At 39.1% G+C, this 27,521-nt stretch overlaps 2 protein-coding genes across 2 annotated transcripts in view; one reads left to right on the top strand and one right to left on the bottom strand.

Annotated features, from left to right (window-relative positions):
• Positions 1-27,521, bottom strand: part of PSMD1 (proteasome 26S subunit, non-ATPase 1) — a 75,617-nt gene that overhangs the window by 35,254 nt on the left and 12,842 nt on the right. Inside the window, exons 11-16 of the mRNA XM_037406658.1 lie at positions 27,310-27,388; positions 26,342-26,515; positions 25,264-25,375; positions 24,430-24,626; positions 23,755-23,850; positions 23,181-23,245 (exon numbers count right to left, since the gene is read on the bottom strand). Coding sequence (XP_037262555.1) covers positions 23,181-23,245; positions 23,755-23,850; positions 24,430-24,626; positions 25,264-25,375; positions 26,342-26,515; positions 27,310-27,388 — 723 coding nt within the window. The remainder of the gene's footprint in view (positions 1-23,180; positions 23,246-23,754; positions 23,851-24,429; positions 24,627-25,263; positions 25,376-26,341; positions 26,516-27,309; positions 27,389-27,521) is intronic.
• On the top strand, positions 61-12,154 carry HTR2B (5-hydroxytryptamine receptor 2B). The gene is made up of 4 exons (XM_037406659.1): positions 61-691; positions 1,394-2,032; positions 8,782-8,982; positions 11,008-12,154. Exons 2-4 carry the CDS (start codon positions 1,726-1,728, stop codon positions 11,886-11,888), a joined length of 1,389 nt encoding a protein of 462 aa, XP_037262556.1. The 5' UTR covers positions 61-691; positions 1,394-1,725; the 3' UTR covers positions 11,889-12,154.

Genomic DNA, 27,521 nt, shown 5'->3' with positions numbered 1-27,521 from the left:
GTGCATATAACTACCATATCATAGCGTGAAGGGTCATTTACAGGACCTGCACATCCTGATACAGCTACAAGGAGCACACGTTATAGTACTGGAGCACTGAATCAATCAACCCTTCTCTGGCTCTTTTCCAGCCAGAGTCTCACTCATTTACTTCCCTGCTTTTCAAGCACTTGAGCTGGATACACCGCAGCGAGTCAATCAACAAACAAGGGCAGAAGCAGACAGCGAGCTTTGCTAATGAACAACGAGAAAACTGCACAGAGACTCTGCTAATCGCTTAAGTAAAATCATCAAAAGAATGGAAAAGGACAGCAAAAAAAGAAAACAAGCTTATTTCTATCTTTTTATAAATGTGGCCAGAATGATTCTTCTCTAGATGTGGCAAGAATGATTCTTTTACTCCGATCAAGAGTTGGACAAAATACCTGGGTAAGAAACACAGTTTTCCCAAAACAGAAATTCTTAATCTTGGTGTTAGAAGAAATGTGCTAAACAAAAGCACACAAAGAGAAAAGCTTTAGAAAAAGTCTAAAAAATAAAACCAATTGAAAAACTTGTTTTCAAGAAAGCAGTGAAAAAAATCCTATCTTAAAATCCTCCACATGACGAAAAAGAAAATCAAAAAGGATATTCCTAGAAGCAAAGTGAACTCTACTGAAATGCAAGAGAAAGTGAAATGCAAGAGAAAGAGGTAAGGCTTTCTTCACCTGAAAAATGCAACACATCAAATCTTCTCAGTAACTGAGCATTTGTTCAGCTTAACACTGTGACAGCTGTTTTAGTCTCTGCTTGAAGGGGGAAATGTACGGCTTAAGTCTCCAGCAGCTGAGAGACAGAGAGAGAGGGAGGGAGGGAAAGAAAAGGCTGTGCTTAATAAAAGCCCTGCTCAGATTACAAAAACAAATGGTTTACTCCCCGCCCCCCCCCCCCCATCCCTTCAAGTAATGTGTAAATTTAGATGTCTCAGTTCCATAAATCTTTATGGTCCCCTTGAGACCGTCACCAGTATTTTATTGTCTACAGCTTCCTGACCTGCACCTGATAAATTAGGAGCTGCAGACACTAAAACGGAAACCTCATACATGATTTCTGAAGATATTTTTGGGGTGACCCTCTGTGGCGAAATAGGATTCTTAATAAGGGGAAATATGGGAACTGCCATCTGCCTACGCACACGCTGCTGGAGACTATCAGGAGAGGAGGAGTTGCATATACACAACACGAGCATCTGCCTTTGCATCAGTTTGTACTTATAAAGAGCAAATCTATGTACCCTGTATCTAAAGGGAAACATTTAACATCCAAATTGATCTATCACTTTTTACTGCGGTTAGAAAGGGGAAAAAACCCAAACTAACAAAAAGGAAGCTAACGCACTGCCTGCTTTTCACAGCTACTGAACTGTCTCCTATAATCTTCTGAAACCTGAACCTCGCTATAAAGGGGAGACCAGACCACTGAACCCTACCTACCAGAGATGGACACAAGGCAGGACTTTGATTTTTAAGACCTAACTGCACACAGCAAGACACAAGATAAAAAAAATTGGATACCAGCTCGGACATGGTTACAGTACCTCAAAATAGCAGATGACCAGTTTACCATACTGACCATGCTGGCCTTTCTTCAGGACCATCGTGGACCAGAGAGGAACAGTGAACTCTTGGACTGTACACAATTCCTGTGCAAAATACAGCTCCTGAATACTTTCTACTGGACACAAAGATGTCCTATCCTTTACATTTCTTGAATGGGTCTGGAGTTGGCAATGGATCTTTGTCACCTCTCTCAGTAGCAGAACCCAAGCAGGAATACCCAAGCGATGAACAAGGAAATAAAGTGCGTTGGGCAGCTTTACTGATCCTCCTGGTGATAATCCCCACCATTGGAGGGAACATACTTGTCATACTGGCGGTGTCTCTGGAGAAAAAGTTGCAATATGCTACCAACTACTTTTTGACATCCTTGGCGGTGGCAGATTTGCTCGTGGGTCTGTTTGTGATGCCGATTGCCCTCCTCATAATATTATTTGGTAAGTACAGTGCATTTGTTTCATCAGGCTAGCATATGGCATACAATTTGGGAAGGTCTAATTTAAACAGAAGAACTGTTTGCTTTCCACCATTACAATTTTTAAAATAATTTGGATGAGGGCTGCTAATTTTTCTCCCCCTCTCACCTTAATACAGCTTAATGTCTTTATGGAAAGTATACCACTGTGGATATTTTTTCCTTTGAAATAAACCATTCAAAAAAAAAAAATCACCTGAGACTTAGAATTGATACTAAATTGGAACTAGAAACAGCAAATCACATTTTGTACAGTGTAGTATTTTAAACATCAGCACAATGTTGGTATCTATTCTATTGGATATTATGCTAATTGTAGGCAGTCTTTTACATGAAATGAAGTCTAGGTATCTGTTCAGTGTACTGAACAGGTTTTGAACTTTCTTGGAATCCAGCACATGATTTTATCTTAGTATTGATTCCAAGCTTCATGAACAGCCAGAGATGCTCCCTTACACCATCGGAGACAACAAACCTTACCAGTACTAGTTTCAGAGAAACCTATTTTTCACCCACCCAGAAGAAAGCAGCAGGTTCATAAAGCACCCTAAAGAATTAACTCTGTCAAGCCAAGAAAGCTTCAATCCGTGTAATGTTTGAGACTCATTTAGTCCGGTTCATATGCAATAAAATACGGTTGTTTTTTTTTTTACATGAACATACACCGAGTGTGACATTTTCTTTCTGGTTATTCATTACAGAACAAACATGACTTTTTCACATTCTCTCATACTCAGCTTTATTTCAGATACTGCTTTTGACAACTAATCAGAGGTAGCTCCATGGGAAAGTCTCTCTTTTACTCCTAAAGTTTCTTAAAGAATACATTTTAAATTGTCTATTTATGTATCATACAAATGGAAAAAATCAACAAGATGGGTTTTTCGACAAACTTGGATCTACACAATTATCTTTAACATATAGATACCCCTGGGCCCTACATAACAAAAGGAAAAATGAACTCCTGCAGTCTATGCTAGATCTCTAAGAGTTGCCTAAGCAACAAGCAAACAATCATAAACTTTATTTCAGAAAGGCCATCAGTAACTTTTGTTTGCTGCAGAAGACTGGTATCACTTTATTAACAAATGTGTTTATTCACTAAATGCCTTGAGACTGAATTTCTGTGTATTACAGACTGCTTCTCCCTAAACAGATGTATGAACTGGAGGTCAGAATTCAGTGTTGAGATCATAAAATAACCTTTTTTCCAAGTAACAGTGTCTAAAAAGAAAAGTAAACGTACATGACTAGGACAGTGATTTCTAACTTAAAAACAACACCACAGTCACTTATAAAAAACCTTAGGATGTCACGTATGTGCACATGCATATGCAGAGACAAGAAACATGTATATACATACTTACACACAGATATTGTAACTGCTTAATTCCTGCCAAAGGCCTCATTAATAATAAAAGTAAAACTACTAACCATAAAAAGTACTAGTATTGGACTAGCAATCAATACAAAGGGAAGGCATGTTCTGGATTTTGTGGAGTTCTTTATTGGTGGTGGTACAGGGTTTTTTGTTTGCCTTTTTTATATTATTTTTGTTTTGCTAGATTAATACATCTTTTCTTCTTAACTTTGTAAAGAGACTATTGCTCCTTAATCTCTCCATTAATCCAGTGCTAAATCCTGGTTACAACCCTTTAAAAGCATGCTAGGAATCTTAATTTAAAAGTCAAACAAAAGCATCTTTCATGTTGCAGGAAATTTACAAGAAAGTAGCAAAATTAGTTGGAATTAGCTAAGTAAGACTGATCGGCCTTTCACATAGTAGTGGTTAAAACTGAAAGTTCTTGCATACAAGTCACTCTTTGGCAGCCAACCAGAAAAACTGCTTTGCCACTTCATCCACTGGGGAAGATGCTGAGGTGTTTATAGAAGTTCAAAGCACAAGCAAAACAGGAAGAGTTAATGGAATGAAGCTAGAACAGACATTTAAATACATAACAAGTCTAAATCTTGAAGCTACATTAGCCAGATAACTACTTGAACATTGAATAATCATTGACAACTGGAGAGCTAATTAAATTCAGCCTCTTGGCACTTCCACGCAGGAATGTTCCTATAATAATGAAATAGCTGGGTGCAACTTCTAGATACAGAATACAAATATTATGCTTCCAGTTTGGGACTGATATCTAACTATGTGGAGAATGTTTGAGGGGAAAAAGGTGTGAACTAAAGTGCAGTCACATTAAATGATCCTGACTGTAAAAACCAATGTGTCACAGAGCATTCAAATTCAAAAGCTACTACAGATATTGGCTCCATGCCCTGACAGCACACTCAGAGAAAAAACTTCAGAAATAGACAGACACTTTCTGTAATAAAGTGCTGCCCCTTTTAAAAATAAACAAATCTCTAACTCACAGGTATAATAGCATGAGAAGCAGATTATTTATTCTCAGCAGAGCAACCAAAATGTACTCTGGTACAAATACACACTGCAATTTCAATTTAGGGGTGCAAGTGTCAGAATATACAAACAGTTCATTGCTTTTATTGCTTGCTAAAGTCTTCCCATTTCTTCCAAAAACAGGAGGATATGTTAGGAAATAATTGCATTCTCTGAAATCTAGCTTTCAAAAGTTATCCAAATTTTTAATACTTAGAATTACTGAAGGAAAGCAAAAATGTTGCTATTCATCAGATAGTGAAATTAGTAGACAAACTTGAGAGATCCTCTCATTTGCAAAGCCTGCAGCAGGAAGAAGTCTGTTCTCCATGATTTGGTGGGCAATGGATTACTTTGAGACAGGGCACATAGCATTTTAAAAATATATTCTCTATTCCTGATATTCATCCACTTAAAAATCAGACAGTAAGGCTGATAGATTTTAAAAACAATGGTTTGTAGCCTGGGACTATTACAATCAATCACCATCTTAATCTTTCCCCCATTACTGATGGGCCACAACAAATCCTCCCTTCTTGCTTGTGCAAACTATGAGAGAAAACTTCTATTGAGGGCTACTTTCCAAAACTTCAAGTATAAAGATAAATAAGAAACCAAAGCTTTATTCTACACAAAGCAACTCTAATTAAAAAAAAAAACAAACAAACTTTGGCTAAATTAAGGAAACTATGACAGTGAACAACTACTGTTGAAGCGGAAATTTTAGCAGAAAAATAAGAGGCAGGCAGCCACAGGGGTGAAACAGCAAGACAGCAGCTTGGGAACACCAGGCCTATACAGTCCATGCAGCTGAATACTGACACAAGGGTGAACGCCACACATGCAAGTTACAGACACATGCACACCAATGTGAAGATTGAAGCCTAGACTTAAGTCAGCTAGTGGTTAAAAATGCCTAATTTCCATCTCAGTAAAAGCATCATTATCTAACAGCAACAAAATCTTTGACAGGTAACACGCTTCAGCAGCCCTTATAGCAGAAGAACAAATGGCTTCCAAGTCTATTTCAAGATCTCTCAATCATGCTTATACATGTACACAAGCAGTGCTTTCTCCCAAGCTTTCAAAAGACCTTTTGGTTTACAGCAAGAGCAGCTCATCAATACTGTACTTTAAGGATTATACATTTCCAAGGTATTTCCTATAAATAAAACTTTTCTTAAATAAAGATTAACCAAGGGTAGACAGTTATGGTAAAAGCTCATCTTCTCTTAAGGTGCAAGACAAACCTTAAAATGTGTATTTTATCCTGGTTTGCCTCAAAACAAGGAAAATTTGCAACAGCAGCATTGCCACAGCACTGGGAGGATTTAAGGCAAGGTTTGTAGGAAGGAGGAACACTTTTTTTCTGTTATGCCACCTGACAGCTGGAGAAACCAGACAAGTTTTCAGGCAGGCACTTTTGTCAGATAACCTAGGCATACTACCTGGTTTAAATCAGCTTTCAACTCCCAAGGAAAAAAAAAGACTGAGAGTTTCAGTCAGCCCAGTAAATGTTCTGGTCTGCTCCAAGTGTGGAGAATCAGAACTTGCAACAATTCAAACTAAGCATGAGCTGCTAATGGCTTTGTATCACCACTTGGCAGGACATACTCATTTTACCTTCAGTCAGAATTACAAAACAGGGCAAGGAACAAGCAGGTCACTGTCATGTTCAAGGTCAGAGATTCTTTCTGAGTCCTGAAAGGATATAAATATTCCATCCTTTTCCTACTCTCAAACTAACAGAATAGGCCAACAGTGACACACACCACCACAAAATGCGCAACTCCACCAAGAGCCGTCCCTCAAACACTAGGCACAGAGCTTCTAACACAGGTGCAAGCAACAAATCAAAATAAGTAAAAGCAAAATAGACCATGATATGAAACCTAGACAACTACATGACTCTTCTGGACTTTCAGGTATCAGTTTCACAATATTTGTTTTGTTTAAACAGTAACAATATTCTTCAATTCTTATCAGCTACTGCATTTGAAGTCTACTCTGATTTTTAGATAAAACACATACATACAAATACAACAGTACATATTCTATAGTCATGAATGTGGTAACTTACTGCCCTCTGCATCCAATTCAAAACAAGACAAAAATAAAGACAAAGCTTTCTCTGTTCAGTTGCACTTAACTAACAAAAGGTCTTGCAACTCAAAAACATACAAATGCACCTATATTCAAAAGAAGGAAAAGAGCTTTTTGTTGCAAAATATTTCAGAGCCACCTTTTGCAAAGAGTAAATTAACTACAGAAGGAAAGGATTTCTCACAGTGCAATTCTCCAGAAAGCAAAGCAACTACAACCTAGTGAGCAGCACTGGAGAGCTAATACCCTCCAACAGAAGTATTAGCTGCTCACTTGAAATCCAGCTGTGTTATCCACCATCCTTCAAGATGTAGAATACACTTTCCATTGTTAACATTTTTATCTGAACTAATCCTTCATCACGGAGTCAACAGAATTAGTCTTATTTTTCTAGAGTGAGCAAAAAAATGTAAAGCCCATCAAATCAATTATTTCTTTTAACTATAATTTTTTTCCTTCAGAAAGGCACCATACCTTACTGCCAGCTGAGAGCGTAGACAGAAAAATTAAGTATGAGTAAGCGTTTCATAATATACTAATTACAACTTTCTCATACTAGCCTGACAGCATAATTTTTTGAAGCCAATTTCAACCATGATATCTATTTTAGGAAATATGCAGCTAGATACTAAAGTCTACTGGTTAATGATTTGAGAATAGACCACCTCTTTCCCTTCTGCCTTGCTGCCTACATCATCCTCCCTGGTGTTCACTGCTTTGGGGATGGGTGAGGGTCAGTTCTGAGCTCCATCCATTCATTCTCTTTGTTTAACAGGCAAGGTTTCCCAACACAGGTGAGAGAGTGCAGACAAGTACTTGCTATGTCTGACTTTATAAACCCGAAGATGGAAAATTTTATAATGCAAGTCAAGGCAGCACCACTATCATTTCCATCTGTCAGTCACATTATAAAAAAATGTTTTAATCTCAAACTACTGCAACATTACCACATTGATACAACTGGGCATTACAATAGTCCAGCTCATTTGGCATTCTCTGTATGCAGATCTATTTATTCAGAGCAAGGAGATTAAAACCAACCTGCTTTGGATATATCTTTAGAAATGTCTTTTTCCCACCCCTTAATCATCATTCAACAAAGAATTGATTTCTCTAGCAATACTATTAATGTGCCTACTGACTACATACAGCTGAATTCTGTAGAGAAGGAGAATATATCTATCAACTTCTATCATTAGAAACAGAAAAAACTTCTGTGTTCACACACCCTTCGCTAGGACTAAAGAACATTCTTACAGACACACAACACTTACATGCCCCTCAAATTGAAGGCTGCTAGCACATGAGTGCTATACAAACTAATAGTGAGTGAAAATAAAGCAGTTAATCAGTTTTATTAAAGTTCATTTGGTTTTGAATTTTAAACATTGATAGGGGAGACCCAGCTGTCAAAAACACAAGCCTTTTGGAAAGCTGAACACTACAAAACCTTGATCTTGGATATAATGCAGTTGACAGACCCCAAGTTCACTATAGAGATTAACATTGAAGATAGATAACTACCGTCAGAATCAGGATGCCAGACTTAAAATCCTCTTTGGGGGCAGGGGTGGGTGGGGGAGAACAACACACCCCCACTCCAAAAAAACACCACTTGCATAAAAGCCTGTCAATTTTTATGAAATCATTACTGAGAATAGCCCTGCTTTGCCACATTAGTGCTCAACTGCATGTGGTGAAGTGACACAGCAAATTTATTTTAAAACTGTGTGAACTAGATTCTTCAACATCACCACTAAGGTTCAGCCGTGGTTCTGCATGATTGACTAATACATTGGTTATGACCCATTATCTCCTCCATTTAATACAACCTTGAATCATAGGATTATCAAGGAGACATAGCTGAAAATATAACCATTTACCAGCAGGGTGCAAGGACCAAGCACAGTCATGGATGAACTTTTTTATCCACAGTCCTTGCTACAAATTGCTTATGATCTAGAAAGAACAAAAAAGACAGGGAAAGGGTTATAACGCACCACCAGCCCAATCAATACGATGGCAGCAGCCATGTCAGTTAGAAGCTAACTAAAATGTAAGACAGAATCCAGCTGAGGCAGTGGCAAGGCTTGGTTCCTGTAGGATTATGAACTTCTCAAAAGTACTGATGTCAAAGGAAAACCATACACTGAACACTCTCGAAAAGCTTAGATTCTAATGAGTTTTCTGTTCTCTTTCAGACAATGCCTGGCCTTTTCCAACTTCCTTGTGTCCCATCTGGCTCTTCCTTGACGTCCTATTCTCTACAGCTTCCATCATGCACCTCTGTGCCATCTCACTAGACCGCTATATTGCGATTAAAAAGCCAATCCAGGCTAGTCAATACAATTCATGGGCTACAACAATCATCAAAATCATCGTGGTTTGGCTCATTTCAATAGGTATGGGAGACTGAGTCTAGAAAAGGAATGCAGAAACTTTTCACGTATAAAACAAAGTGAAAGCTGGGCAAAATGAAAAATTTGGCCAAGCACAATTGATTAGCAGACCCTAACACCTGGGCTCGCCTAAGTCCACCTCTTGGATCATGCATAGCTACATCCTAAAAGTCTGCCAAAACTGCTGCTCCTTTTCAGGCTTACCAGAAAGGGCAAGGACTGAATAGGGATAATCATTGCTCTTCATGGTCCTAAAAGTCCAAAAATCAAAAGACAGTATCTGCACGCATAGCATGTCTCCTGGGAAAGCAAGATTGCATGTTCCTGTGGTAGTATGTTCTGTCCCAAACACAATTTTAAGCCTTGAGTAGATGCTACTAAAATCTGTGCCTTACAATTGTGCCATGAAGCAAGTAAAAAAAGGTTAATTATTTACATCAAGGATTGAAAGATAAATGAGTGGCTGGTTACATTCACACTGAAGACTGAGACACCTGGCAATATAGCATATAGAAAGGCTAACTTATAAGAAACACACCCCTCCTATCCCCTCCCCCCCCCCCCAACAGTTTATATAAAGGATGCCAACAGATAAGCTTTTATATTAGCACCTGTGGTTTGCATGTGGCACCTCACCTGTCTTTAACACTTAAAAAAAAATGTTAAGTGAGCTAAGGAGGTGAAAACATTTAAATTAAATAACTTAATACATGCTGCAAGCAGACTAGGTAGAGTGCTGTATGCTCTGTGTGCAAGAGAAAGAACAAAATTGTTCTGGATTATTAAGGCCAGTGATGCATAGGAGACTGTGTACATCCGCCTTCTTGGCAGAGGCATATATGGCCAAACCCCAAAATTCCAACTTGAAAAAAAAAGTCTGGAAGAGCTGGGAAGATAGAAGAAAAGATACTATCTCTATTTTATCACAAAAAAAAAAAAAAAGAGGAAACTTAGTATGACAAGACCCAAGTCGACCTTTTAATGCCTGATTTATTGTTAATAATCAGTGCTGTACTTTTTCATCTATTTTATTTAACTCAAAAGTAGTCTGCAGCTGAGTCTGAGTTCTCCAAATCAAAGGTTAATTTGGTTCAATCCTCATACTAAATGTCTGCTGTATCTGAATGTATGCCTTTTATTAAGAAAGGGATCAAGTGGCTGAGGGGTACACCATTTTGCTCTTGCTGCCTTCAACCAACTTCAGTAAGCGGAGCAGCAGAGGAATACAGTAAATCCCTAGATCTCATTAAGTGGCATCAGGAAACAGCACAAATAACCCAGACAGCAAGGAACCTGTTGTTTTTGTTGTAATGTCAGACTGCTGGAAAATGAAGTGCTGACTGTAATTCAGTGGTTATAAAAAATTTATTTGAAAAACAAGACTAACTTTTTTTTTTTACACAAGCGGTGAATTATAGAGCTAGCTAGCCTCATTTAAACACTCTTAAATATGTAAGAGACTTTAAACAACAAATCCATCTCAAACACACGCTGAACAACTATGGCAACTATTTAACTACTTGTATATATGAAAGAGTCAAGTTGGGTGAAAAAAAAAAATCAGCTGTCTGTGTCTGGTCACTCGATGCAGTTAAGATAAGAGGGAAAGACAAAATTTATGTATTTACAGAACTGCCCTTCAAGAAGTGCAAATGTTGCCACAGGGTGGGAAGCAGATGGCATTAGGGAAACATTTCACTGGAGGAAAAGACATACTAATTTTAACAACTAGAGTCAAAGCAATTCATGTGTTTCAGACTTGAAAACTTGGCAACTTTATACTGCTTCCTCAATCACTAAGTGTTAGTTAGGCCTCATCTCCTTCAAAAGGGCACTATGTCAAAGCTGAGCTTGCCAAGTCTTAGAAAGTACTATTTATGATACCCTCAGCAATTCACATTCTGTCACCCTGTGCCTACTCCAGAGCTCAGGAACAACTTTTCTTTAGAGATCCTGAGGCTTCAGGCCCAAAAAGAAGAGATTGCAAGTAACTACCATACGCTGAAGTACTTGTTTTTTCTCCTGTAGGCATTGCTATTCCGATCCCCATCAGAGGCATTGAAGATGGAAATGGCAACTCAACAAACATCACGTGTGTCCTGATGCCCGATCGTTTTCATGACTTCATTCTGTACGGATCAGTGGCTGCATTCTTCATTCCCCTCGCTATCATGATAGTCACTTACTTTCTGACAATCCAAGTGCTCCGCAAGAAGGCCTACTGGATCAACAAGCCACCTCAGCGTTTCACTTGGTCAACTGTGTCCACAGTATTTCAGCGTGACGCAACGCCTGCCTCCTCACCAGAAAAGGTGGCCATGCTAAACGGCTCCAGAAAGGACAAGACTTTGCCCAATGACACATCTATCTGCAGAACATCTACAATTGGGAGGAAGTCCATGCAAACAATAACCAATGAACAAAGGGCATCAAAAGTTTTGGGCATTGTATTTTTTCTTTTCTTATTGATGTGGTGCCCATTCTTCATTACAAACGTAAGTTCAGTTCTGTGCAACTCCTGCAACCAGGAGGTTTTTCAAAAACTAATGGAGATCTTTGTTTGGATAGGGTATGTATCCTCCGGAGTGAATCCTCTTGTCTATACACTCTTCAACAAAACATTTAGGGAGGCTTTCAGCAGGTATATCACTTGCAACTATCGGACCACAAAGCCTATAAAGGCCCTTCAAAAGCACTCCAGCAGGATCTCTTTCAGAAGCTCTGTGGCAGAAAATTCCAAGCTCTTTGTCATGCATGGGATGAGAAACGGGATTAACCCCATTATGTACCAGAGCCCAATGAGGTTGAGGAGTTCACCCATCCAAGCCTCATCAGCCATTCTGCTGGATACGTTGCTGCTCACAGAGAATGAAGTTGATAAAACAGAAGAACAAGTCAGCTACGTATAGTGGAACAGCAGCCGTGTCCATATCATAATATTACTGTATGTATTATTCTAGGAAACTGTGCTATAAGAGGGTATAAATACTATTGTTTTCTGCTATTTATGCAAGCAATATCTTATAAATTTATATTAATTCCTCTCCTCCAAAGTCTCCTCTACTTGAACCCCAACGCTATGGTGGCAACCACAACTTCATTCCATGATAAATGACTAATGCAGAATTGTAGCCTACAGGAAGAGGAATATAAATAAAAGTTAAATCAGTTTGAATATCTGACTTCAGTTATCATCTTCAGTCTCCACAAAGTACATTTTTATATAAACAGCATCTCCGTACAAACACTACTTTAGCATTTGCTCCAGCAAGAAGACAGAACACTCTGTAGGTTGATGCTCTAATGATGAGATTAGCAGGGGGATAGAAGCTTGCTGGTTTTAATTTAAATTCACCCTTACTCCTGTAAACAAAACAGCACACAGGCTCACTGCATTGCCTCCTACTTATCCAAGAATGAGCTTTTCTTGTTCTCTGAGGGTATGTATATCACAAGCAGAATCACTCAGTTCAGAGTCCAAAAGGTGTAGGTGTCCTTTCCACAAGGGGCAAAACTGGTTCTTCGGGTAAGAAAAAATTCCACGTGCTGAAGTTATCCCTTTGTGGTTTTACTGTAAGGGGTGGGCAGAATCTCTCACCCACCTGAATTTTATCTCCATTACTCTCACATATATCTGTCACAATGTCAAATCTGTCACAGAAAACTGCCCTTTGTTCTTTTGACACTAAGAAAAATAAATGAGAGCATTTAACCAAAACAGGACAAAATCACATCAATGATCACGAGTAAAAACAGGACAGGCAGTGCCTGGAACATCCCTTTAATTTATACAAACAGACTTCCTTTATGACCATTGGAACTTCAGTGAAAGTCTTCCCTCATCCAAGATAGCTCACACTAAGTAGAAAAATCTGACAGAATAGCTATTTCATTTGAAAGTAAGAGCAAATGTTTCAGAGACAGCAGGGACAACACTACTATCTAGACCCACAGTTTAGCTTAGGTCAAAAGAATTTCATTGACCTAATGGCACAAGATTACAGGTCCCAATTCACATTCTCTCAAACATGTTCAAGCCTGCCATCAGAGCACAAAATTCATAGAAAGAATCACTCCTCACAATCCAAAAAAGCTGCCAGACTATCATCTGGGAAATCAGGAGCTTCTGACAGTTCCAGACAATCTCTCTTTGGGAAGGGACATCAGATTTCCCCAAAGTCCTGGAGTTCTTACTGTAAGCAGCTAGCTCACCATTTTTTTCAATAGTTTCCATTTACAGTAAAACTTTCAGCTCAGGCTTTGTTTTCATTTTTAATGTTTTCAGAACTCTTCAGTTACATGCCAATATTACATACAGGGAAAGTCTTAGGTTTTTTCATCCACAGAACAGAAAGTACTAAAGATAACATGTCCTTCCAACATTTATTTATATATATTTAATTTAAAACATATGCAAGTTCAAAGCAGAGCCTAATGTAACAACTGCCAAAAAGTTCCAGAAGAAAGTATTAAAAATACTTCTGTGGTACTCATGGTAAGTTGTCTCCTTCCTCCCCTTTTTGGTGATAGTCACTAGGCACTTACGTTAGAATAAGCTCTGACAGCTCTTACCCCTCTTTCATTAATCAAATTTGTTTAATAGGATTTTGTAGTTGGAGGCCAGGATTGATGGATTGCTATAGCTGTGAAAGATGCCTACACCTAAAAATCTTCGAGAATCAAAAGCCTTTACAAAGACGTAGATTACTTTGAAGATCAAGGAGGGAGGAAGAAGAAAACAACCCCCCAAAATTTACAGGTACGTAGCTGAAAATGTCACAGACTAGTGTCTCATTTAACTTCAAGCAGGCACTTTGGAACCAGGTAAAAGTGCAATTACATCCACGCACAGAGTGTTAATAGCAAAAAAATTAGAAGATTAATTTGCAATGCAGGAACCAACCTTCATGAGAAATAACACCAAGAGGCAAATGGGTGCAGCACCATTCTTGAAGTATTACTTCCCAGCAGCCAAAGAGCAAGAAGTAGTCATCTTTGAAAACTCTCTTGCCATTTAAATAAAACCATGATGATTAAACAAAAACCATTCGTACAGTGGGCAGCAACCATCTACTTTCATGAACAACTTAAATTTTCCCTTTCCAGCAGGGACCACCACAGCTAGCTCACAGCACCTGGAAAGAGCAAGAGGTAGCTTAGTTTTCTTCTGTCTGACCCTGTTCTTATACAGCTGTCAGTGTGCAGTGAGCAATGATGCAAGGAGTAATCTGCCCTAAGTGTTCCACTTTGTAATCAGTGGTTAGACTCCAACAGGAAACAATCCTTGGAAAAAGCCTCACCCAGCAAAGATGTATTTTGTCAAGGCAGCATATAGATTTCTCAATTTTAGTAACCACAAACAGAAACTCAACATGTTCCAGTTACTGAGTTTAGTCAGCAACAATACGCCTAAATCAAAAGGACTAGTGACTAGTCAAAAATCCAGTCTTCCTACAGAGGAAGGAAATTTCTCCACAGACAGAAACAAGTCATCAAGAAAACATGCCCATTCTATTTAACATGCTAAGAGCAAAAAGATATTGCTTGTCCACTGACAAAGCAAACAAGCTAAGAATTCAGGTAACACTCTTGGAAAACCTAAGGACAGAGGGAGAAGAAAGATGAAGAGAAGATGCAGAACTAGGAAATAAAAAGACAACCTAACAGACAGCAGAGATCTTGTTTTAGCAACTGTATCTACAAGAACAGATCTGAACAAAGACATTACCTTCATTAGCAAGACATGACTGAAAAAATACGAGAATCACTGCAAGCTCCTGTAAGAAAACACAAGTTTGTTGTATGGTAACTAACGACAATGCTGCTCATGTGGTACTGACAAGTGAGACAGGAGGCTCAGGACTACATCCACGAGCATCATCTTAAAGTAACACAAATTCATAAAACGTATGTTTACATACTGTCTGTGAAGTGAGTATTTTTATAGCTTCAGCTTCCTTCATAAAGACAGCAGACTAATAAAAGGTTTGTGGTCACTTGCTAGCAGGACACAACTTTTTACAGGAGAAAGGGGTCATGCACATCCCATTTAAGCAAAAAAAAAGTAATTCCTTTCTCTGGAGTGAAATACTCTCAGTTCTCACAGAATACAGCCCATGCCAAACCAACCACTTGGCCAGCTCTATGGACTCAATATACCACATAAAGTTTCTGTGATAGTGAGGAAAGCTGAACTAGGTAACAGTGTAAATTAGTATTTTATCTGGCATATTTAATTTCTTTTTAAACTACTAGAGAAGCAAGACAGCCAAAAGGAAGCTCATCTGCAACATACAAGCACTATGGGAAGAAATACATTTTAGAAGAACATTGGATAAGTATGGGGTTTTTGTTGTTTCATTATTTAAAATACATTAGGAGATTTAGTCAATGTTCTGGCTGCCTATCTAATTAAAAATTACAGAACAGACATGGACATAAGGACTATAAATATATCCACCTCAGCAGTCTTTGCAGAAAGGAAAATAGTATTTGAAGCCTAACAGAATAAGTGCTTTGAAATGCAAATAAAGGGAATATCTTAAAAAACCTACACAAAACAGAAGAACCCAGCAAAACCAAACAAAAATTCCAACCTTTAAACCACCCTAAGAAACTGAGAAGCAAGAAGTTAGGCTAATCTCAGCTGTGGTGATATAAAGCACATTTTGTGAAGCCAGTCCCAGGCCATCTGAGGTTCTGTAAGTTGCAAGCCTTTAGTTCAGATTCTATCAGGAAACTTCTAGGCAGCCAGAAAAATTTATTCGTAACCCATCTTGTATTCTCCAAGTGTAAAACTCTTCCTACCCACATCACACCTGGCTATACTAGCACCAATTTTCACATCTATCAAAATAGAGTTAAAAAACCCAGCGTTGAACAGAAGTCAAGGCAATGAGAAGACAGAATGATGCTGTGAAGCTGTTCACTAGCATACAAGAGGCAAACTGACTTTTTTTTTTATGGTGCTTCACAGAAAGTGTGATTTTCTTATTGTGGAAAAATCCACAGCACTGCGAACTGGTATAAGAAATCAAAAGCATTAGTCCTCTAAATCTTTTTCTAGGATGTCATACGTAACATCATAACAACATTAAAAGGTAAAGTAATGCAAACACAGTAAACCTGGTAAGGCCATACTGAACAACCTGGGACACTGGAGCCCAACGAGGCAGGACACAACACTTGCCAGAGCTCTTCTGGCTCCTTGCCTTGTAAGCTGGAGCCAGGAGTCCCAAAGTTCTGGCCAGTTCTCAGGATTGACTTAATATTACCCTGAAGCATTAGATTTCTTTCATCATATTGATAAAGGGGCCTATGTACAATTGCTAAGAAGCATTCTTTTGTTTCACTTCCCCTCTGGCTCTCTAGGTAACCATCAACGTGGCAAAAACAACAGTCAGGAGAGAAGTAACTTCCGTATTTTTGCTTTGGCATTTGACACCATGGCATTTACTGTCAGTAGCCATTCCCATGAGACACACTGTTTTCTCCAGTTGCAAAGAAAGGCTTTTGCCCTGCAGAACAGGAAAGGAAGCTTCTTAATTTTTAAATGGGAAGCTAGTTACAAAAACAGGTAAGATGGCTTGCTGAAATGTCCATTTTTACTCTTATTTTTAATAATTTACGTCAAACCTTATTTGTCTAGCCACATCTAAGATTCCTTGCATCCAAGCATCGAGGTCTTTTCCAATCTCTGGAAAATAACATCACGCTTTTAAAAATTAGAAGCTTCTTGCTCTCTGAAGGATTCTCTTTACAGATGCTCTAGACAGGTGATAGCAACTCATTTTCAAGCTCATTAAAACCCTGCAAAACAATTGAGTCCTTTATTCTGCAAGATGCACATCAATACTCACTAATAAAATCCAACATGGATTTTTTTGCCATGGAAAAAAAAATCATTAACTTCATTTAATGGCTTGAAGAATCACAGCATTTTTTATTACTTATTTTGAACCTTCAGTTGTTGAACAGCAGTTTTAAAGCAAATTCCAGGATCTGGTCAGATAAGCAATTTATTAGTTATAAATCACACTGCTTAAAATGTTTAGTTTCTCAGTTAAAAAACCTTACTGTGTATAATCTGAGAAACTGAAAATATTTTTCTGGAATTAGAGATGGAAGAAGGAACATACTAGACTGGTTTCTCTCCCTCTTCTCAGGCACACTGTGATTTAATAATCTGAAAAATCTTTATATATAAGCTTATAGGCACTATAGGCAGTATTTTTAGGCCCAAAGGAGCAGGTGACTTCCTGACCGAGTTTTCAGCAGGGTACAAGCTAGGCTGAAAATACTATTTCAGATTTAAACCCAATATTAATTTACTTATCTGTGTAGACATTCCAGTTTACAGTAGGAAGTTCAAACACTGGCTGAGATTTCCAAAAGCTCTCAAGTGATATAAGGCTCTGAGCCCTATTTTCCAAAGTAAGTAAAAGCTCATGCATAGTCTAGAACTAAGATAAAACAATAGCAGGGAAAGAATTAGTGCAAGATGTCACAGCGTATTGTTTGAAACAATGAATGCATTTATGCAACCTGGTTGTACAGCTACAATTTCATTATAAGTTACATTAGTTTTGCAGAGATGTCAAGGGACTTCTCCAGTGCACTACAGCTTGGTCAGCAAAGACATACAGCTCTGTTTCCTGTAGCAGACCTGCAGATAAACACATTTTCAAATCCAAAAATACTTCAGTGAAAGTCTATGGCTTCTGATTATAGTAATATTTGTGTTACTGTGAACCTTTCACTGAAAGGAACCCTCATTCTCCTCCCCCAGTAAGACTGAATAAAAGAGATACAATGGGTTGGAGGATAAACAAAACCCTTTTAATTTTTCCTATGCAAGAATTAACAAGCAGCTATGTTTCACTGAACTCCTCTTCTTCACAATTAATACACTGAAAAAGTCACTGGTACAGATCACATTAAAGTGACTGTTAGCCTCATACCCAGTTACCCAGAAGATCTGCCATCTGCCTACTGGATAAAGGTAGGTTGTAGGAGTCAAAGAAAACAAACTGTCCAAGTCTTCCTGGAACAAAATCCAAGTATCTGATGTGTTTGCTTTAAAAAAAACAAACAACCCTTAAAATATCAAAGGCTATGTAAACACAAAGAATACAAAAGCAGGAAACATTACTATTTCACTTGCATCATCCTAAAATGAAGAACTAAACATAAGACATGCAGAGTTCTCCGTGTTTGGGTAGCCTACACTTATCAGCTGAGACTACATCTTCCTTTCGGGATTCTCTAGAGGCTGCATTGTTCCCTCTCCTGCCCTTAGCCTTTTCCTAACAATATTGCACCAAGACAGAAGCAGCATCCCACAGCTTCAGTCCTGCTTCCCCATGTCTTTCATTCTCCTGGACTTAACTGCTGTAAGAGCATTAAACCTTTTTAGTTCATGCTTTCAAGCACTGCTGCATCCCACATTGAAGCCTTCTCCCTAACCTGATTTGTTATACCTATAAAACATCTACATCCTCATTTTGTAAAGAAACTATAAGTGTTTAGATATGCTGCAGCATTGCTCTGACATATAACAATATAAAAATAAAACTGACTACAGAAACCAACCACATCTCACTTCGTAATACAAAGATCAAGTCATGATCTAAACTGGTAAAAATTAAGCTGAAAACAATTCTTTCCATTTTTAAAAAAGTAAACCACTTTACATTTATTCTGTTTTCCATTTCATCATAATAGTCTTAAAAAAAGAAAAAGGCTGACCAGAAAGCCCCTTAAATGCCATTTTCCAACAGCCATGATCAATATTTTATAAACCACTTTAGTAGAAGGAAGGACTAATATATAAACATCAACAGTAAGGTATGTCTACTGTCTACAATCACTGGCAAAGGCAACAGGCCTGGGAGAACAGAGACACATTACAGTAGCCAAGTCAATACATCTCTTCTCTTCTTGGTATTTCACAACACAGCTTCTTGTACAGCCCTGCAGCCACACTGCCATCTCCAAACATCTCCAGCTTTATTCATGCCTCTGTACCATTTTCCAAGAACATTTTACTTAAGTGTCTCCTGTAAGGGATGGTCATTTTGAAAAACAGATGTAAAAAGTCTCAGGTTTTTATGCTGTGCTATTTTGACTGTCTTGCCAGTTGCACAAAGGAAGAAAGGCAGAGAGAGTTTTGAAACAATTCTCTTGCACCAGAGCATTTTCTGATAATTTAATATAGTGGCATGAAAACGATCAGTTACAAAATATGTAACTAGTGCCTAATTTTTGTAAGGCACTCAGCCGAAAGGCAAAAGCACCATACCAAGTCCTACAGCCAGCAAGCTGTGCTTTTGATCCCCAGCCTGCAAACTTGTGGACTGCTTCCAAGCAATCAGCAAAACCAGAATTAACACCAGCAACACTGCTGGTCAACAGGCTTAAATTCTACATACACGCCCCCCTGGAAAGCTTTCAGGAGTCCAAGAACAGAAAGAGGAAATATTGTGCTGTATGAACAGGACCCCACACTGTATTCTGCAGCTCAAGCAGTATGGATGGCTACTGCTTTGCTCCCTAGAGTGACTGGCCTGCAGATGTCACACAGCCAGGCAAGCATGCGTCCCAGTGTGTAACTGCTATAGCAGCGTTAACCCCTGCTCCCCTAATCCCTTCAAAATTCTTAAACCACAGCTGATGTTTTGAGCAATGCACAAGAGTCCATCAAGTGTTCCTTATTATACTTATACTGCTTACCCTCAAAGTACCACAGGACTTGCTGAGCAAATACAGCTAATGATCCTGTTGCAGAAGCAAGAATTTCACCAACTTTTCACCTTTGATCCAGGCAACAAAGACTACTTTGGAAAAGAATGCTGGAAGAGAACTCCTGAACACAACCAAAAGTGCATTTTAATTTTTTTTATGTTATTTGAGAAAATAAAAGGCATTGCAGTTACACAAAAAACCCCAACTGATACTAATTTAAAGAGAGCCGTAACTACAGACTGTTTTCACTTGATATGTTAAGGAATACAAAAATTCTCTCAAGGAATTTTATGCTAAGGAAAGTACTGAATGGTATAACTGGGTAATTTGAGATCTTTCAAAACACACTAGAAAATTTAAACTTGCAATTCTTAGGAGGCAAAATCTAGTAACCTAGACTAGAACATCCTATTGAAACCTTGAATCATGGATTTTGAACACTGAAATAGCCACACACATTCTTTTGTAGACTTTTCTAGTAATTAATAAGTAGAAATACCCTAAGAAAAAATTCTGTGCTTAAAAATAGTTAAATATTAAAGGTAAAGCAAAATCTTGTTGCTTTAAAAATTAAATGTCATGTTTTATTACATTATGGTTTATCACATTTTAGTCTGTTACTGCTTTCATTAACTCTAGTCCTAAAAGCCAAGCTGTGCTCTTGCATGTACATGGGGTGGCATGTATGTGCTAGCAAGGAAGACGCGCAGAGGTAAAGGAGGACAGAAAAGCCTTACAGAATGTTCTGCTATGCAAATGTATTGCCTAAAAATAGCTGGCTTTGTGACGTTCATGACACTTTTAGTTCAAATCCAAGGGAAAGAACTTCGATTCACAGATTTTCTCCTTTTGTTACAGGAGAAAACTAGGTATTTATGACACAAAGCGAATTTGTGGGCTTCAGTCTGTCAGGAGCTCTGTCAAGTTCACCAATGGTGCTTTTAAGGAAATTACCACCATCTGACTGCATAACCTCCACCTTTGTATGGATTTTATTATTCCTATAGGAGGAACAGACAGAAGCACAAGTCTGTGCATACTCCTGCTGCTGCAGTGTACAACCCAGCAGATGAACTTGTACCTCAGGCATGTTCAACCCTAAATTAATGGCATGAATTCCCCAAGAAAAGTGTAGACTGCATCGAACAAATTTATTCTCTTATTTCAATCCTGATTTCACAGTCCTCTTTCTGGAGGCACATAGAATTCAATGACACCTCTTCTCACAGGGGCTTCGGTCATATCCTTCACTTCAGATGAAATTAATTTCTGGGGCTTAGTCCACTGTGTTACAGACCTGCTTACCTCCCATCACAAGACACTTCATTGAAAAGCTCTGTATACTGAGCACCTGGCAGACCACTGACTCTTGCCAGTATTAGTAGCTGTATTAGTAGCCCTTAAGACAGCTAAATCCAGTTAGACTTCAACAGCAGTCCTAAGAAAGAGATGTCATTTTCATAATGAAATCTGACAAACCCACAGCCCACTTGCTCTTTATGTCTCTGCATGCCTGCAGTGTTGAGATAAGCCAGAGCACACAATTAGTGCTAACTAGCAGTTCCAGCAAACAGGAAAGGTAAATGTAAAACCAGTTTCTAGATCCCTCAACCAGACAGTATTTCTTCCCAGGAATTGAAAAATGGCTTTTGGTTTATAATTAGAAAGAGGGGTACAGGGGGTAAACTGTGAGGTCCCCTAAGCAGAAAATCCCTTCTATCACTGCATGTGAATGCAGGGGTCTGGACCAGACAAACTAAGGGCTCCCTCCAGAACCGTGTCTTAAAAGCAAAACAACTGATCATGTATTTTGTCAAAGTTATCAAGTGAAAAGTGTGAGCAACTACAGCAGCCTGATGATCAGGTGAAAAGTTTTAGTCCTTTGCAACCAAGTAAGGTGGACACTGGAATTTACAAGAAAATACTTCTTCCTATTGTGCAAGCAAGTTTTGGACTGTACCCCTCCAGAAGGGGAAGGGAAGAGGCAGGATAACATCTGACCCACTGCAGAGCAGGTCAAAGAGTCAAGGATGATGTCACTCCTTTCCTCATTTCTAGATATGGAGAGAACAGGCAGGCCTAGAAGCATCTTGCTCCAACAAGATGCCAGCACATGATAAATGGTTCAGTTCAGAGCCTTGAAAGCTTCTCATTTTTGTAGGAGCTATCAACGTCCAATTACATGTTGCATTTGTTGAAAAGGAAAATTACACTGAAATCAAGAGATCAAAAGTGCTTTGTCACAACCTGTTTGGAAAAAAGATGCCTGAAACTATGGAAGGCCTGCATGGAATTTGCCTTCTGTAACTGGCTTCCCCATCTATGTAAACAGACCCTTTGGCTTCAAGGAGAGTCGCAGATCGCTCTGCAGCAGGGACTGATCTCTGCTCATTGGAAGCAATGGAGCAGAAGCTCTTGGGAGACGCCTGTTGCCCACAGAGAGAATTTGTTCTGTTTGTAAAGTACATTTAATTGCAGCCAGAATATGCTTCAAATAAAACTGAGTGGAGCAGAACTATTTGTATGTGAGGAACAACGGTTAATGAAAAATTGACTGGTCATATCAGTAACCCAGGGGTTTTTTTAATACCATCTTTAAGCACCTCATCCTGTTTTTCAGAATGAATTTACAGACTGCCTACCAACCCAAAGATGATGTGAACAAAGATTTTTAAATTACAGTCCTGGACCCAAGTACGTGCTACCTCCTCCCAGACACACTCAAGAAGGTGCAGCTTGGCTCAGTGCTCAAATTACACAGATTTCTGTATTAACAGATGAAGGTGTAGTCCTTAGGGAGTCTTCTAATTCCACCAAAAAAACCAACCACAAAACCAAAACCATCCAAACACCTCGTACCTAAAAAAAAAACTATAGAGCTCTACAGAACACTATGAAATACCAGTTCAGTGACAGATTTCACTTCAGACAACCAAAACAAATTTCATGACTATTTTGTGATGGGCTCACATTACCACAACGTAAACTCAGTAACCCACCAGGGTTTAACATTTAACAGCGGATACTTAAAAAACAAAGACTATTTTGACACCCTTCTTCAGGTTATTTTTACCAAATTCACAGACTCCAGGAATGTTTCAGATAGCAGCTAAGCAGGCATATTTGTCTGAGCACTATTGCCTTTAAGAGGCCTAGCACAAGAGCTGTATACTTCACTTTTAACTCTCAATCTTGGCAAATATTAACTTTTCATTCTATTTGTCAACTTCATTTAACTCTATTCAGACAATTAAGCTGTAAGTCCAGAAACTTACAGAAAGGCTCATTAAGCATCTGCTGAACACTAAGGAAGGCTTCCAATTTTGAACCACGTTTTATTCTCCCTGAATTTTTTGACTTTTCAACCTCCACTCAGTTAGTAATTGAATCATTTTGTAATAGCATACACATTTCCTGAAAACTGAAGGCTGTGTAAGTGACCAAGGAAGATATTGTACCTGAACAGAATGAAACCAAGTGACTCAACAGCTGCCCGCCTCACGTCATCATTTACATCACTCACCTACAAAAGGGAAAACAGGACAGTCAGAACACAGCTAAAAACATTTGAGCACTCCGCAACATTTCAGGACAGGTGCCAGGCACACAAGTTAAAAAAAAAGAGACAGGATTAAAAAAAATTAACACTCATGTTCAGCCTTAGCTGGAACAGCCTCACTCTTGTTCATACATTGTGACTGCAATCTTATCAGAGTAGACAGACCTCATCCTTTACAGCTGGCCCATCATTACAGAGATTATTCACCACAAACCCATTACCAACAACTTTAGGATCACATTTTATTTTTAACAGGTTCCTTTTTTGCGATACCAGGTTGAATATTCTTTTGCTGAAAGTCTGCTTATTCTAATGTCAGAAGACCCTGCTATTTCTATTCATAGTATTAAGGAAAGCTTTTACCACTTCACAATCTCTGATTTGGGCCAGAACATTAACACTGTAGACACAAATCCTGCCTACTCTCTCACCACAAACTTCTTGCTGTGTGCCTCTAAGCCCACAGTACTTACAGCCACATGCAGTAGGCGTCTGATAGCCTTGTTGTTCCCTGAGCCACAGTATGCCATAGCAACAGTATACATGCCAGAACGACGAAGAATTGGATCCTGGAAGATAAAGCATCAATATTTAACATCCATCCAAACAGGGACTCAGTAATTTTGACTTTAAATCTGTTGTACTCTTGGGCCCGGAATCTGAAAACAGGTAGCCTCAGTGCTTAGTTGTTTATTAGGGATCAGTAACAGGACAATCACCAAAGCAGGGTTGCCATTACCAGTTTCAGGGGGACAGAAAGTTGCTATACCACAAGGCTATCAAAGAGCATCTGGCAGATGTGTCATTCTGCTTCTTATTCACTATCTGCTATTGATCACTACTAGATCCTTGAGAATGACCCACCTACAGCATGCCTCACCTGTTTTTAACCATTACACCCTGTTTTGCTCCTTGTTGCAGCTCACAGGACCACGGAGACAGAGTACAAGGCTAAAGAATTAATAAAGCACTGTTGTTCTTGTATTTTTGATCAGTGAAACAACCTGTGAAACTCCCCCACTTCAGACCTATGTAAAAACTTCCCCGGTTTGAAACAACCAACCCAACATAGCTGGAGATTTCACAAAAGGACAGGAAGGTCACCCATGTAACAAAAGGGCCAGGGATTAAGTCACAGCTAAACTTACCTTGTCTCTGCAGAGACTCTCAATGAGAGCATCTGCCTCCTCCATCCTTCCGTACATGACCAGAGCAATTCCAACCGCAAGGCCTCGCAAAATCTTTTCATGCTGGGTTTCCTGTGCATAGCCAACCATGTCCTCAATAGCCTGAGCATTTTTAGACCCCAACATAACCAGCCCCAGTGCCAGGCCAGCTGCTTCACCTGCACAGCACAGAAAAGCAAAAAGTCAAGGAAACTCTGTCCCCAAAAGCAGTAACTATTTTATTTAGAGAATACACAAGACGTAGGCCAACAGATCACTTCTGGACACCACCATGCTCAGGAATCCCATTCGTTATTCATGGCCAAACGTGCCTGTAATGATAACCTACCAGCCACAACTTAGTACTCTTCCCTACCAAGTTCAGTTTTCCTTTCTGTGGGCCAAGAGCTGCAAAGATAATTTTCCTGTGAACCCCTGCAAGTGCAGCAGTAACCCTCACAAGCTTCTCCGAGCCTGTCTCTCAGCCAAAAAGGGTATTTGGCTCTGGAGATCAGCCATGCTACATAAAAAGCATACAAAAAAGGAAAAAATAAAGCAAAATAATGTACTGTTTAAAGACCTAGCATATCTTGCCAGTATTTGGCATCGTGCCACAGACCAGTCCTGACATGACCTCTGAACATTACTGCAACATAACTGAAGAACCATGCTGATCAGGAAAAGGTAAGTAAATAAAACACAGCTAAGGCAACCTAGAAGCAATCTATGCTGCCTACAAAAAAACTGAAAAAAATCCACCAAAAAAAACCAGATAAGGCCTCAGATGGTTATTTACTTTTGAAGCAGAACATTTACCTGTTACCGCATCATCTTGGTATAGATTTGTTTTGAGCAAATCGTACACATCTTGACGTGCTGTCCCCATGGCAGCCAGACCCAAACCCAGGCTACCACCATGCCGGACAATCTAGAGAAGCATATACAAGTTCAGTCATCATAAAACCAGGAACAATATGACTTCAGCTGAAGTAGACAACTTTCCATCAATATAAAGCTGCAAACTTTTAGCCCCACACCACCCAAAATGATCTCTTGACCTGTCAGAAATACCACTTTCACCACCTCAGGCAGTGACTCTGATGAAAGAGGCAGAAAATAGAGGACAAATAGCAGTTCAAAAGCCCATAAACAAGGAGTATCAGAAGCTTTACACATAGCACAAGAGATGTTCTAGTATCTTTAAGGTCTTTTTCCTTATGGTTTATGTAAAACCATAAATCTGTACCATGTATAAAAATTGTTGCCTAGCTTTCAAATAGAAAGGTAAATCAATACCCACTTAAACACCCTACATCCTCTTTTGTTCTGCGAACAGTTACAGGAAAGGCTGTATATTTGGAATAAAATGAGTGGGATCCATTCACAGAATTTTTAAAGACAGAGTCTGAAATTCTCCAAAGAGAAGAAGGGAACATGCTGGGAAAATACTAACCTATTCCTAACTTACAAAAAGAAGTATTTTACTTTACCACTTACTGTTTGTAGACCTTTATGAAAAGTCTTTTTTTTAAAAAAAAGATGCATTAAACCTACAGGTCAGCAGAAGCACTTTGTGGTTTATTCCTTTGACAGCTAAGTCATCAGCAATAGCAGTGCCTGAATACTGCAGGCCTGCCAGCAAAACAAAGTAGATGTACAAATAGTAAAAACAATGAAGCTAGATTCACTGTCAAAACATGTAAGAATTTTCTAAAACTCATACCTAAGCCTTGAGCAATAGGTCATTAAAACCAAACTTAAGGCCCACAGGAGGTGTAAGTATCACATTACTGCCACAGTGTTAGTTACCTCTAACCCCCACTTCTAAACCAGCTAGCACCCCTCCCAGGTATTCCCAAGAACACAAAGGTTCGGAACCGAACCCAGTACATACATCATTACTGGCATTCTTCAGCTGGTTCAGCAAATAGTCAATGATGTCCCCACCGTGGTTAGCATGAATGAGGCCCAAGGCATAGAGACCACCACCTTCCTGGTAGGCTGACCCTGGGGAGGTGTCCTTGGGTAGGTATGTTGCCATTAGCTGTAACGCTTCTTTCTCATGACCCTGTATGTCCAGTGTCCAGCAGGAAGGGAAGACAATGAGAAGGTGAAAAAAAAAACAGTGTATGCAAAGACTTCACGATAATATTTAAACACGTCATGAGAAAACGTGTTATAGCCATTACTTCCTCCACAAAAATCAGCCTTTCAGTACTGTACAATCAGCAAAGTATCCTTCTGCACTGGAGTTTAACCACAGTACACAAGTATTCATCAATCACTTGGTCACTGATCTAAACCAGGACAAATCTGGCCTGAAGCTACAGATTCGTTCACTACAGCACTTTAATGAGGGTTGAGGCACACAAGACAAATACAAAGACTTCTTGCTATTTCAAAACATCCTTAAATACACCCTCCCTGTGAATGAATTTTAAGAAAATGACCACTGCTTAGGTCACCATTCAAACCTGCTGAAACTTGCTACAGTAAGGACTTTAGTACTGTCCCGAAACCACTTAAGAAATAATATACCTGTAATTTTAAAAGCTAGAAACTATTGACTCTGTTCAACTCACAAAGGAAGAGAAAAGCTAAGGAAGACAACTCTCTCCTTGAGCCATATTACCCTACCACCTTTTTGATAGGCAGCAAAACATGCCATAAAATACAGACGAGATGGACTTGTCAAAGCACAGCTTTTCTTTAGTGCAAAGACACAAACTATATTACAGCTGTGCCTTGCAATAGCCTAGGCAAACTGGAGTGCAGGCATCATTCAGAATCCCCAGTTCAATGTTTTCAGCGTTCACAAGTCAAGCGTTTATACTGAACAGAGGAAGATGAATGCAATGTTACCTTGTGTATAACACCCAAGCTGGCAGTGGCAGTAAACTTGGCCCAGTTAGTAGCTCTGGCCAACCACTCCAAATTGTCTCTGGAAGACAAAAAGAGAAAGGTTATACAAAGTTTTTCATACAGCCCATTCCTCATCCTGCAAGCTGGGTTTCACAGTACTAAAGACTGCTTTCAAACCAGAAAGCAGCTCCAAAAAGCAAGAAGGCTAGCCA

The sequence above is a fragment of the Falco rusticolus genome, chromosome 13 (genome assembly GCF_015220075.1).
Source record: "Falco rusticolus isolate bFalRus1 chromosome 13, bFalRus1.pri, whole genome shotgun sequence".
In the NCBI taxonomy this organism is placed as follows: Eukaryota; Metazoa; Chordata; class Aves; order Falconiformes; family Falconidae; genus Falco; species Falco rusticolus.
Note: the sequence above shows the minus strand (reverse complement) of the source record. Positions and strands in the feature narration are given on the sequence as shown.

What these genes read in the sequence shown, in the direction of transcription:
- HTR2B (XM_037406659.1), top strand. Translation starts at nt 1,726, where the DNA reads ATGTCCTATCCTTTACATTTCTTGAATGGGTCTGGAGTTGGCAATGGA. An exon ending in CCTCCTCATAATATTATTTG is followed by an intron (nt 2,033 to 8,781) that starts GTAAGTACAGTG and finishes GTTCTCTTTCAG; the next exon opens with ACAATGCCTGGCCTTTTCCA. An exon ending in GGTTTGGCTCATTTCAATAG is followed by an intron (nt 8,983 to 11,007) that starts GTATGGGAGACT and finishes TTTCTCCTGTAG; the next exon opens with GCATTGCTATTCCGATCCCC.